Raw genomic sequence first — 13,573 nt, 5'->3', positions numbered from 1 at the left:
TGCTGTTTGCACAGAGTGACACATGCCAGCTAACACCCACTGTTACACGCCAACCAGCACATGATTTCATTTACCACCCCCTCTCAGACTTTCCTCTTTTAACCCACAACATTCTGTATTGTTATTGCGACACCATGTTTTTCCCACTCTAAACATCTCTTTCATCACCAGCCATTGGATGCAGGAATGCGATACCGTTAGCTAGTCAGACAGGTGATTGGGTTTGTGTTAGATAGAGCTCTGTGTGTGTATGTGTGTGTAAACCAGTCGTTGAAAAGAATGTTGTGGATTCCTCTTGGCTACTTTGCTGATTCATCACGCGTGATGTTGTGTTGTTATGAGTAACATCACAGCTCCCTACTAAATCATAGCTGTGAAGTTTAATCTTGTGCTTATGTGCAGTATATTGGAAACACCCTAAACTACAAACCCCATTTCCAGGAACGTTGGGACGTTTTGTAAAACACAATAAAAAGAAAAATCTGTAATTTGTTTATTGTCTTGAATCTTTATTTAACTGATAAGTAGAAACACTTTTACAATTTGATGCTTGCAACACACATCAGAGGCGGCACAGTGACTCAGTGGGTAATACTGTCACCTCACAGCAAGAAGTTCCTGGGTTTGATTCCCAGGTGGATCGTTTTGGGTCTATTCTGTGTGGAGTTTGCATGTTCTCCCTGTGTCTGGGCGTGTTTCCTCCGGGAGCTCCGTTTTCCTCCCACAGTGCAAAGACATGCAAGTGAGGTGAATTGGAGATAAAAAATTATCCATGACTGTGTTTGACATCAGAGGACTTGAATTGATGAAACTACCTGTCCTGTCATTAATGTAACCAAAGTGTGTAAAACATGATGTTTAAATCCTAATAAATACATAAAGTACACACTCCAGAAAATTAGGACAGAGGTGTGTTTACTCTGTGTTCCATCACCTTTCCTGTTAATTAGGACATTTAATGGTTTGGGAACTGGGGACACAAATTGTTGCAGTTTTGCAAGTGGAATTTTTGTCCGTTCTTGCTTGATACTTCACATTCTGTGTCTGTGGTTGTTGCACATACAAAATGACGCCTAACATTGTCTTGCTGAAATAATAATTGACTTCCCAGGAAAAGACGCCGCCTTGGTGACGGCATGTCTCTCTAAAATCCCGATATACGCCTCCTCATCAATGGTATCTTTACATATGCTAGTCACCAATGCCATGGACACTGATGCACCTCCATACCAGACACTGGCTTTTGAGTTTCAGTTTACATTGCTTAATGCAGTGATAGACTGTGTTAAGTGACAAAGGTTTTCCGAAGTACTAACCAAGCCCATGTGGCTATATTTATCACAGTAGCATAATGGTTTCTCATGCAGTGCTGTGTGAAAGCTTACAGGTCACACACATTCATCAGTGGTTTTTGGCTTTGCCCAACATGAACTGAGATCTTTCCAATTTTGCTAAACCTTTTCAGTGTTAAAAATTGTAAAGGACTAAATTATTTGCGATTGGGTAATATACATTATTTTCTGTACAATATACATTTTTGTCCACCAACACCAGCATGCACTTTGAACTTTTCTACAGGCTCTTTTGTATATTCTAGACTTTTCCTGTGGTGTGTGTGGGACACTGTAGATCACATTCAGTTGTGGAAAGAAACATCGGTCTGTTAAAGTTCCACGGTGGCTCATGGTAAATTTCCACTATGATCCTGATGGAGTGTGTGTGTGAGAACATAGTTTTTTTTTTTTTTGTGCACCCCCCACCTTTCCCGCTTGTTTACTTTTGTGTGGTTTTCCATACCGTCTTAATCACATTGGAAACATGACTTCACCAGTTACCTCTGATCTTGCGGGAGGTGGCAGAGATGGTGAGAGGGAGGGCCTGGAGGTTGTGACTATCCAGCTAAATGCTCTCTTTATTTTTCCTTACCTAGCCCATGCCTACAGCTAGTACGAGATGCATGCTGAGTATGAAGGCCATGTATTTATTCTCTGGACGTGATTACTTATTTAATTACACTTAGCCTAAACGTTCTGGTCTCTTGCTTTTGTTTGTAGTTTTTTCTCTTGTGACTGTAGGCACCTGTGAGGAACGGTGGTGCAGCGTGTAGTATTCGTACTTTACATATCTAAAGTGCTAGGGACCTGGGTTTGACATCAGTGTCTAAGAGGAGTTAATATTCAGTTGTGTATGTGGATTTACTTCAGGTACTCTGTTTTCTTCCCACCTTTTAACATCATGTCGACAGTTTATTGGGTTTTTTATACTTTATTAAATAAGTAGAGCGTAACGTAAATGTGACAGTAAAGGCCTAATGCCAAGTTCACACTATATGACTTTCAAGTTGTTCAGATTGCTGTACAGTTCACAATACACAACTGGATCTCTTGTAATCGGGAGTCTTAAGTTGTTGTGGATTTTACACCACACGACTGATTGGCGAGTCTATCTCGTCTCCCAAACTACATTTTGTCACAAACACACGTTCAGTTGGTTCAGTTGGTTCAATTATTAACAACCTAAAACACAATCCTGATCAGAATAATGCAGCAGCATCAGCATTTTTCCTGATAAGTTTAATTTACATCAGAAGCAAAAATAACTGGTTATTAATCCGATACTCTGTATTGGTATGGGTCCGATATTGGCCCAAATCACTGGATCAGATATCGGAAGGAAAAAAACGTGTAATCCGATCCGATACTGTTGCTTAATGTTAATAACACTTAATGTAAATAAGGCCATTGTTTGTGTGTAAAGCAAATAAAACACGAAGATACGTTCCAACAGAGTGTTGTAAAATAATTCAATGTTCAAACATTCGAGTGGGGTTTCACGAGAACGCTACTTTAATATCACAAACGCTCAGTGCAAACACAGAACAGCATAGCACAGCCGGAGACTATCATTTTCTAATTTCTTCCCTACACACTCGCTCCCTATACCCTAGCATTGTACACTTAACATTCTTAAAGGGCCAGACAGTATATATGTAATTTACATTACATGACAAGTGTCGTTTATTGCCACTCACTCTCGATGACATTATTAACATGCGCCACTGATCTGCAACAGCCATTCAGAAATTAAAACACACTGATCTACTTCAACTTTTAGCATTTTAAAAAATCATCTACTACGGCCACAACTAAAAACACAATTTTTTGTTTAAACACAATAAAAATCTCTTTATAAATGATAAATCGCTCACCTGAGATAAAGTCTCTTGTCCCGGTTTGGAGATCTCTCACATCCTCAGCGATTAATCCATTAGTGATATGAAATAAAACAAACTACACCGTTTCCCGTTTAGCCACAGACGTCCTCTTCAAAATCCAGCAGGGTTTTTTTAATAAGTGCGCTTTGGTTTTTAATCATCTAAAAACGTGACGGAACCAAGCACTGCGTCAATTCTAATTGGTCTAACGCATTTGACTGACATTCACATTTACATCTTCCAATTTTGTTAAACAAGCCAAACATGCTGCTAAATGTTCTGTGTGTAAAAGTTAAAATAAAAACAGCAGTTTTGTATAAGTGTGATGTTGTAGGTTCTGTATTTATTTCTTTAGAATATTTGTTTCACAGTCTGAGCATTGTTATTTAGATAGCTAGATTAACCATGGTGCATTGAGACATGTATTATTACTGCTTAGTTGTTTGAGAGGAGAAATGACGGTATCGGATTGGTATTGGTATCGATAGATACTCAATTTGCGATATCGGTATCGGACATAAAGTGGTATCGAGCCAGCCCTAGTTATTAATGGTTATTGAAATATTTCTATTCAGGAATTGCTCTGCTGTTTAATTTAATGTTTGTTTTTTTATTTTGTACCCTAGTTTCCATTTACAATGCACAATATCTGCATTTATGGCATTTAGCAGTCGCTTTATCCAAAATGACTTCTTAAGGAGACACACCTCCCGACTTAAAAATAGTTTTTTTTCCAAGTGCCATTGTTGCTTTAAATAAATAATGCTCTCTACCCCTCCCACCTACCTTAATATCATTGTAAACTGAAGTACAATAACTTTACAAGTCGTGCAATAATACTGTTATTTGTACATGTGCAATACTGCTACACTTCTACATATATATATTTTTTATATGCTTTTTCTTTTTATATGTTTTAGACCTTAATATTTAAGGACAATTAATTTTGTGTATTTTTTCACCTTTTTAGTGTGTATATTTGTGACAGCGAATGGTTCATGTTTCTTGTTTCTTTTTTTTTTCAAGAAGTTGCACAGAAAATTTTGTTGTATTTTTTTAATACAATGACAATAAAGGCATTCATTTATTCATTCATTCATTTGTGACCATTTACAATGTATATCATATTTAAATACAAACTTTATTTCCAGAAAAGTTGGAACAGCCACACTAATGGTCAGGTGTCCACATACTTTTGGCCATATAGTTAAGTTAGATTTTGACTCCAATTGTACATTTATTTCTGTGTTTAGCAACAATGAACTGACTGTAGCATTTAATAAAACAAATCACAGATAAACAAAGTGCATATTAATTCCTACAGATTTTACTACATGTGCTACATATATTGCAGAAAGAGCTTCTGCATTTGTTGGCTTAATAACACTTTCTGGGTCATATGATCAATGCTAACTGTAGGTCCTTTCAAAAGGATGCCGGGTGTATTTGGCAGTTGTGTGTTGTATGTCTTGGCGTCAGTAGCATTGAGGCGTGTGCCCCGATTAGACTAGCAGCTATTTGTCACATAGCTGCACAAACAGTAGCTTGTGAGGTGTACTTGCTTAATATCGGAGCTACGTAGACTTCATACTTCCACATTGTGGACATCAGCAACATTCTTACTTACGCACACTGCCAGAGTTTTCCTTCTACAAGCCCACACTGACCTGGCTCACACAGACCAGCAGGCAAACTGCCAAGCCTGTTTAATTTTGCAATATTACGTCTGTAAAGTACAGAGCATTTTTTCCTTCTCCTAAAATGACTAATGCTGAAGTCATCTGCCCTCGCTGTCAGTCCAGAATGTTCCTGGTGGAGGGAGACTTGCTCTGCTCAGCCATTACTGACAGATTGCTTGATTCGCTTGGTATGTGTTTGTGTTAGCTGCTATTCCACATAGATTCCACAGATACCTGAATCTACCTGTCATTAATCCCCTGAAGCATGCATTTTTGAGTTCATCTTTCTTTTTGTCTCTGTACGATCTTTCTTTTTGACTCTGTATGATGTTATGCACCAAAACACCTTCTTATGTCATCATTAGGGCTGGTTACACTTATATTTTCAGCATTTACAAGATGCTCCCATCCAGAGCGACTTACAGAAGTTCATTTTCCTTCTCAAGTTTAAGTAAACAACAGTACAAAGATACAAATCGTCAGAAACCTTGTTAGAACGAAGGTTTTTTTTAATAAGATGCTATAGAAGGTTATTAAATGCATGTTATTGCTTAGCCTATAAGTGCTTAGTAAAGAGGCAGGTCTTTAATCTGGCACTTGGGTGCCAGGGTACATAAATTGAATTCAGGTTGGCAATAACACGGAAGATTAGAGCACGACAGCATTCTTAGGTCATTTCTGAATGTCAGACAGAAACTCTTAAGGACAGAAGTCTGTGAAGTCCAGTCAAAGTTTGTCAAAGGCAGCTTGTTTATATGCTTGTCCCTTTTCAGCAGACGGTGCAATGTGTGTGAATTAAAAAGTCTATGTGCAGACTAAGGGTGTCTTGTGATATGAATTTACAATGGTGTACTGTTAAATTGCAAGATAAAAGTGGTCATAGGGTTCATAATGAACAATGGAATCTCTTTTATCTGTCCCCACTAGGCTGGGCGATATGACTAAAAAACGTATACAGTATCTCAATATGCTTTTGAGAAGTAGCGATATACGATATGATACGATATAATGTAAACTTAACAAAGTACAATGGCAGGCCACTGCAATTTTACTTCAAATAAATGAGCATCAAAAAAATCCCGAAAAAGTTCAATAATTGATGATGCTTTGCTATCACTGCAAAATGAAAACGCACGGTAAACAGCAGCACCGCAACCCAGATCAACCACACAGCAGCATAAAATCATATCCGCTGCTTACCTGAGCTTTTTCAAATTGAGATCAAATCTATACCCGTGTGTTGTTCCATTAGGGATAAAATGCACTTTTTTGTAAATGTTTTCCCTTGTGTTTCCAGAATATTTCCAGAATATATAAATCCATATCCAACGGATAATTTATTCTCTTGGCTTTTGCGGTTAAAAGCTGAAACTCTAAAACATGACGTTAAAATCCTAATAAACAAACAAACCCTTTGTCTACGAAGCCATGCTTTTGTAGCCCATGCTGATTAATGCTCGGCATTGTCTTGCTGAAATAACCATGGACTTTCTAGGAAAAGATGTTGGCCTTTTGGACTTTGTAACCGTTTGGGTGGTCTTTTTTGATATAAGATATAAGATATAATTTCACAGACCAGCGGGGGTGGAAGGATTTCAAATAAAATTATACAACAAGCATAATAAAAAACACAAAGTGCATAAAGATACTACTCACCAATGATGGAAAATCAGTGGGAACCCTGAGCTTTTTTTTTACTGAAATGAGACGCTCCCACCTAGTGGTGATAGGAGACAATAACACTCGAAGTGTGTTCCTTATGTCCAGTCTAATCCGTAACTTTGTTTTGATTTGACTGTAGAAAATCCCACTTCACAACGATAGGATGTTGGAAATGAAAGCAATGTTTTCATTGCTTTTGTAGCAATCTCGAATTATTTATTAGGGCCAGTGATAGCTCAGTGGTTAAGGTACTGGACTAGTAAACAGAAGGTTGCCGGTTCAAACCCCGCCACCACCAAGTTGCCACTGTTGGGTCCCTGAGCAAGACCCTTAACCCTCAATTGCTCATTGTGTAAGTCGCTTTGGATAAAAGCGTCTGCTAAATGCTGAAAATGTAAATGTAAAATGTATTCTTTCTGTGCAGCCGGTTATAAATTGGCCCGGTGGTTGGGGACCACTGGGTTAACGGTTAACTGTAGACTAAGAACGGTTGGTTAGTCGTTAAAAGAAATGGGTGAAAATCCAGCTTTTATTTAATTAAAGCACCAGCATTCAGAATCAAAATGTCCTTTTTTAACTGAAAGCATTACTTGTATGTGAGTTATTTGTCCATTATCGGGTGTTTGATTATTCTTTGACATTTTTCCTTATTTTTATCTATCGCTTTATCCTGGTCAGGGTCAAAGCAGGTCCTGTGTCATTGGAAAACACTAAACACAAGACAGGAAAGTGGTTGATTTGCTCTGAAACTGGGTGCAACTGCTGCTGTCTTATCTGCCTAATTGAACCGCACCAAGTGTAAAACACACCTAGGTTTGATTCCGATGCTTTAAATCTGGTGTGTGTGCGCCAGTGTCTTACGACATAGCTCTTGCATAGTGGTGTCATCATGAAAATAAAAATGACAGTGAGCAGTTTCGCTATGTGTTTGTGAAATATTTAGAGCGGCTACGAGCTTTGCTGTCCGAACATAGAGACCGTTATGCAACTGTGAAGTTGTGAACATTTTTGCTGTGCAGCTATAATACCAGCCTTAGGATCAGCCCAGGGCTTGGCTGTCTGAGTTTAATCTCCCTGGTGTGTGGCATGTTGGAGCTTGATGGAGCTCTGACCAGTTTTCACCAGTAATCCCACTGCACCTGAACACACACAAACATGTGCATGATGTACTCTGGACATTTCCCTTTCACACATTCTACTTGTTGATTCATGCATTTACATTTTGCACGTTCACAATGTACCAGCTGTTGGCACATGCACACTTTCACGCAACCATAACACACCCTGAGCTATATGTAGCATCATGGCAAACTTGACTGACTGGCTTGTCGGATTTGAAGTCCTCTGTTCAACAATGTGGTGTCATGCTGTGGTATTATTAGCTATATCTTATAGTGACCTCACCCTAATTGCTTTGTTTTTTTGTCTTTATTGCAGAACTTGACAGACCTGACTCAACGAAATGAGTGCTTGAACCTTAAAGGTGAGATCGATAGATGCACGCAGCATTTCCTGCATTTTTTTTTTTTTTAACATTTAAACCTGGTTCATGTTTGTGAAGTTGGCATTATGGATATGGGAAGATTATGGATTGTGTACACTAACCCCACTTGACCCCAAACTTTAATTTGCAATATCTGTATCATTAAGGTTTAGTTCATTTAATTTTCATCAGCCTCTTTATTCTTGTTAGTGTCATGGTGGGTCCGGTTTCATCAGGAAACTGTGGGCACAAGACAGGAAAACCTTGAACAGCGTGCCAACCCATCATATGGCCCATTCATTCCGAAACTGCTAACGGCACAAATGAATTTAATTGTACACATGAATTTTTGCATTAATAAGCTGGTGTGTCTCAGGGCTAAACATGGTTAAAAACGTAAATAAATATTTTCATACTTAATATTTTAACCAAAAAATTAAGCCTTTTTTTTTTTTTTTTTGCAATTAAAGATAAAAGCTGTGTACTTTCATGCTAGCATCAAAAAAGTGGGTCTACAACAGTGGCAGCTGCTGGTCTTTCAAAGAGGGAAAGCTCATTGTCGGCTTACATCATAAAATTTGTCAATTTATTTATACATTACTTCTGCCCTCCGTTCCTTTTCAAGAAAATGGCCTGTGATCCTATCGAAGAAATGGGTTGCAGCAGTTTGTCTTTCGACTTCACTCGCAAAATCCGCGATGGGACTGAAGCTCCCAGTGATTAAGTGATGGTGTAGATCTCAAAATAGCTGTCAATCAAAACGGGATTCAGCCTTTCGACTGATCCTCCAATCATCTTGCTGAAGCTCCACGTCCAGACAGCTCCATTCACCCCAGAGACGCTCAGCGTCCGGGGGTGGGACAAAATCGTGGCATTTATCCAATGACCGGCGAGTTTCGAAGCAATGAAAAACGCCGTTCCATGCAGTCCCGTTGAAGTGAAGAGACGCTCAGCTTCTGCGGGCAAATGCATTGATGCTACGGGAATGTATGAGAAGTTAACAAAATCGAGTCAGTCTATTTGTGATACGTAGCTGATTCTGAACAAACTCGTCTTCGAGACGAACGTGTTCTAACGCATTTGTAGTCAATGAAATGTTAACACAACTGTACATATTTAACAATTTAATTTTTGACATTTTAGGGGAAGCTGAGCTTCCCTTGCAGTCTTAGAGAAATCGCCACTGGTCTACAAGGGTCCAAAACCTGTACAGCATTGTCACCCAAGCCATTAAATCCAACTGTTGATGTCCACGATCGAATTGTGACAAGGATCTAAGACTTTAAATGTTTCAAACACATAGTAGCTTCAGAATTTTTTTAATATAAGAAGCATGAAGGGAGCTATAGAAACTCCTGATGTCCTGGGAAAATAGTGGAGAACCAGTTGGATTTGCAGCATTCCATAAGTCAGGTGTTCATGCAAGAGTGGCAAGACAGAATCCACTGTTGAGTGAAATGCATACAGTAAGGTGGCTCACGTTTGCTGAACAGCATGTAAAGGACTCAGGAGGAAAATTATTCTCTAGTCTGATGAGATGAAAACTGAACCCTTTGAGCAGAATGGCAATTACTATGTCTGGCAAAACATAGATAGAATGCTAGATAGCCAGTGATAGCTCAGTGGTTAAGGTACTGGACTAGTAAACAGAAGGTTCCCGGTTCAAGCCCCGCCACCACCAAGTTGCCGCTGTTGGGTCCCTGAGCAAGGCCCTTAACCCTCAATTGCTCATCGTGTTCAGCTCATTGTGTAAGTCGCTTTGGATAAAAGCGTCTGCTAAATGCTGAAAATGTAAATGTAAATGTAGATAGAATGCCTTTATTTGTCATTTATACATATACAGGTGTACAGTACAATGAAATTCTTTCTTTGCATATCCCAGCTTGTTTGGAAGCTGGGGTCAAAGTGCAGGGTCAGCCATTGGACGGTGCCCCTGGAGTAGAGAGTTTTAACCCTCAATTGCTCAGATTGTATAATGTAATAGTAATGTTAGTCGCTTTGGATAAAGGTGTCTGCTAAATGCTGGGTCCTTCCACACATCCTGTCATACACACTATCTTCAGTGTTGTCATGTTAGTGCCTCATCTCATACCCAAATTAATGTAACTTGCGGGACTTAATGTGATTCAGTAGCTCTCTTTCTGTTCTGGCCATCTTGTAAATGTGCTCAGTGGTCATCATCTTTCTCTTTGAGATCGTCAGCAATTACAACTGTATAGGCTAATTTATTAACGGTTAACATTGCTAAATTAAATACTTAATTCCCACCCCCCCACTATATTTACCAACTATTGATTTGCTTTATAAATGATCACACAGCTTGTTTACTTTAAATGTGTATAATAATTGGGATGTAGCATATGCCTTATTCATAAATTAATCATTTGATGTGCTGAATTATTCAAATAATTAAAAAATGATCCCATACTGTGTCTGGTTTGGAACTCAGTTCATTCTCTCAAAAAACCATTTGTGTGTTTGCTTGTTGCTTTTACCCTTTTCAGGAGAGAAGCTGGACTACAAGACATGTGAGTCTCTAGAGGAGATCTTTAAAAGAGTGCAGTTTAAAATGGTGAACCTGGAACAGACCAACTTGGATGAAGATGTGAGTTTTATTTCTGTTTCATTTCAGTTTGTCATTTTCTAACTCTGACAAAATTCACTATCGGTCTGAATCGTTCGGTACTTTCTTACACCCCCTGGAGAGACCATGGTATTTTATCCACCTACATCGAGCTTTGATAACAATAGGGTGAAGGGGGGTGTACAACTGAAGTCAGTCGATTGTTCTCAGTATACTGACCACAGTGGTCACATTACAAATACATTGGACTATTGTGTGGTGAAGGTTGTTTAGCTCTGTGTTTTCAGAAGGACTTGCTTTGGAAAGTAAACACGTCTGAGTTTTATTATGGCACAATATACAGTAGTAGTTACTCAAGACTTTGCACAAGAATAGGCCATTAAATGCTAAGATCCAGACACTGGGCAAGCTCAAAGGTCTCTGGCTCACTCCCATTTGTTTACTGAGTAATTTCTCTTTCCTGGTAACTTTGGCTCACCAGTTCTGTCCAGGATCTGCACCGTTCATGCTTTGTGAAGTACAGTTGTTGTAAAGTAATATTTTCCAGTCAGACTCCTGCCTCTGTAATTTGACCCTAAAATAAGGATTTTTGTTACAGTGCATGTTTAGTGCCACTTCACCTTATCTTTATGTATATTCTAGGGTTTATAGGTCACCACAATGAATCATTTATCTGTTTATTTGATTTGATACAATTTTTACACTGAATGCCCGTCCTGACGCAATACTCCTTTTTATCTAGGCTAGGCTAGGTTCACGTATTGTCACGCGCCTTCGTGAAATCAGTCATCAGCAAGTTGATAAAATATGGCATTATCGATAACTGAACCGCCCTCTAAAATTGATTAAACGACAAAAGGACACCTGGTCTGGGCACCTGCCAAAAGGTCTACATCAACATTAAAGGAGCTGCAGGAATTTCTGGCTAGTACTAATTTTGTGCTACATCTCCCATATTCTTTAAATGGCTAGGCTTTGGGGTAGGTCAAGAGAAACATCCAAGCCCGGTTACATTTTGGAGAAAAAGACCAGGGGTTAACTTTTTTGGCCATAATTCCAAAAGATATGTTTGGAGCAAAAACAACACTGTGACTCACCAGAAGTACACCATACCCCAGTAAAGCATGGTGGTGGCAGCATTATGCTTTGGGTCTGTTTTTCTTTAGCCGTAACTGGGGCTTTTGTCAGGGTTGAGGGGAATTATGAATTGTTTTAAATATCAGTCAATTTTGTCACAAAACCTTAGAGCCTCTGCAAAAAATCAGTTCAAAGCATATTTAAGATCTAATCACAGATAATAAAACGTATACAATAGAAAACACACACGTGTATCATGAATGACCTAAAAAATGACTTTTGATGGCTTTTTAAGATGATGTTTGTACAAGCAGTACTTTTGCCAAAAACATTTGATAATTGTTGACAGTTTATAATACATGCTACAATTACTGTTACAAATTTAATGTGTTCTCATTTTCATATACACTGCTCAAGAAACTCACTTTAATTACACACTGGAGCTTGATAAACGAATGATGCAAGTCTTTAGAGGGGTATTTTATAACGGGACAGAAAACAGCTTTCTAAAAAATGTACAAGATCACATTAGAGCAGGGGTCACCAACCTTTTTGAGACCAAGAGCTGCATCAAGAGTACTGAATAATACGAAGGGCTACTTGTTTGATACAAACTTCCTGAATTACATACAGTTGCACGGTTCACCTTTAATTATTTTATTATTATTAATATTATTATTATTATAAATATTCATAAAATGAAGAGACTGTCTGATCATATGTTAATAATTTTTCAGAAAAATTATTAACAATGATTTACCATGGTAGGAAACATATATTTCAACATGTAACATTATTGATCTCTATTAATCTAAATCTGTTTCAGTATTCGAAAGTCAGAGCTTTCTCATTTTTGTAAATATCTTTCTTGACAGGTTTGTATGAATGAGCACCTTTTTTTTTTTTTTTTTTTTTTTTTTTTTTTTTTTTTATACAAATGATCACTTCTGTAGCATTTTTTTTTAGGAAATCATTAAACTGTCACATCTTCGAATCATGTCCCTTATCTCTTCCTTTGCTACTTTTTTGAACAAATCATGAACTCGATCCCATGTTTGTACAAATGATCAGTTATGTACGATTTCAAAAAAAGCTGCGATGTACATGAACGTTTTTGTGACACGCACTGAAGTGTTTCTCCACATTCCTCACAATCATTGTGAAAATATTAAGTTTTCTTTCGCTTTTCTTGTATGTTTTTCATTATTATTTTTTCGGGGGAGCGCTTGTCTCAGCGTTATGCGCACAATATAAAACTCAGCACCCAGACCAGATCAGAGCTCATATAAACATCAAACATTTTTGTTTTTAAAGAATGTTATATATTCAGTGTTGTTATTTTCAAATATACATCAATGCAGATGTTATTGATTCAAAAAGAACAGCAACACAAATAAAATTTTTAGACGGAGCTCTATAGTCACTAGTGCTATTTTAGAACATGCCCTGTGGGCGACTCACGTGGTCCCTGCGGGCACCGCGTTGGTGACTCCTGCATTAGAGAAACATTGAATAATCCCTGATTAAACTATGTGTTGTCTTAATGTATATTATTATTAATAGCAAATTATAGCTACAGTTTGTCTCATTCATATTTACGCTTTCAGATTTCAAATGAAGGCAGAGAAAACACTAACATTGTCTCACATTCTCTTACTTGTTCTGCCTATTTGTTATTACAGGGGGCCTCTGCATTATTCGATATGATTGAGTATTATGAGTCTGCAACTCACCTCAACATTTCTTGCAACAAGCACATGGGCACACGGGGCTGGCAGGCTGCCGCGCACATGATGAGGAAGGTGGGTGACCAAACAATCATCTCATTAATTTCTCCTTGCTTTTAATGAATTACTTATACAGAAGTCACTTTG

General features: G+C 38.2%; 1 protein-coding gene across 3 annotated transcripts in view; it reads left to right on the top strand.

Moving 5' to 3' along the window:
- Nucleotides 1–13,573, top strand: part of ppp1r37 (protein phosphatase 1, regulatory subunit 37) — a 63,939-nt gene that overhangs the window by 28,415 nt on the left and 21,951 nt on the right. For all 3 annotated transcript variants that reach the window (XM_063005264.1, XM_063005262.1, XM_063005265.1), the window contains exons 3-5: nucleotides 7,993–8,038; nucleotides 10,543–10,643; nucleotides 13,382–13,501. In XM_063005264.1, coding sequence (XP_062861334.1) covers nucleotides 7,993–8,038; nucleotides 10,543–10,643; nucleotides 13,382–13,501 — 267 coding nt within the window. The remainder of the gene's footprint in view (nucleotides 1–7,992; nucleotides 8,039–10,542; nucleotides 10,644–13,381; nucleotides 13,502–13,573) is intronic.

The sequence above is a fragment of the Trichomycterus rosablanca genome, chromosome 11, assembly GCF_030014385.1.
Source record: "Trichomycterus rosablanca isolate fTriRos1 chromosome 11, fTriRos1.hap1, whole genome shotgun sequence".
In the NCBI taxonomy this organism is placed as follows: Eukaryota; Metazoa; Chordata; class Actinopteri; order Siluriformes; family Trichomycteridae; genus Trichomycterus; species Trichomycterus rosablanca.
The sequence above is the reverse complement of the archived record's forward strand: the minus strand, read 5'-3'. Positions and strand labels throughout refer to the sequence as shown.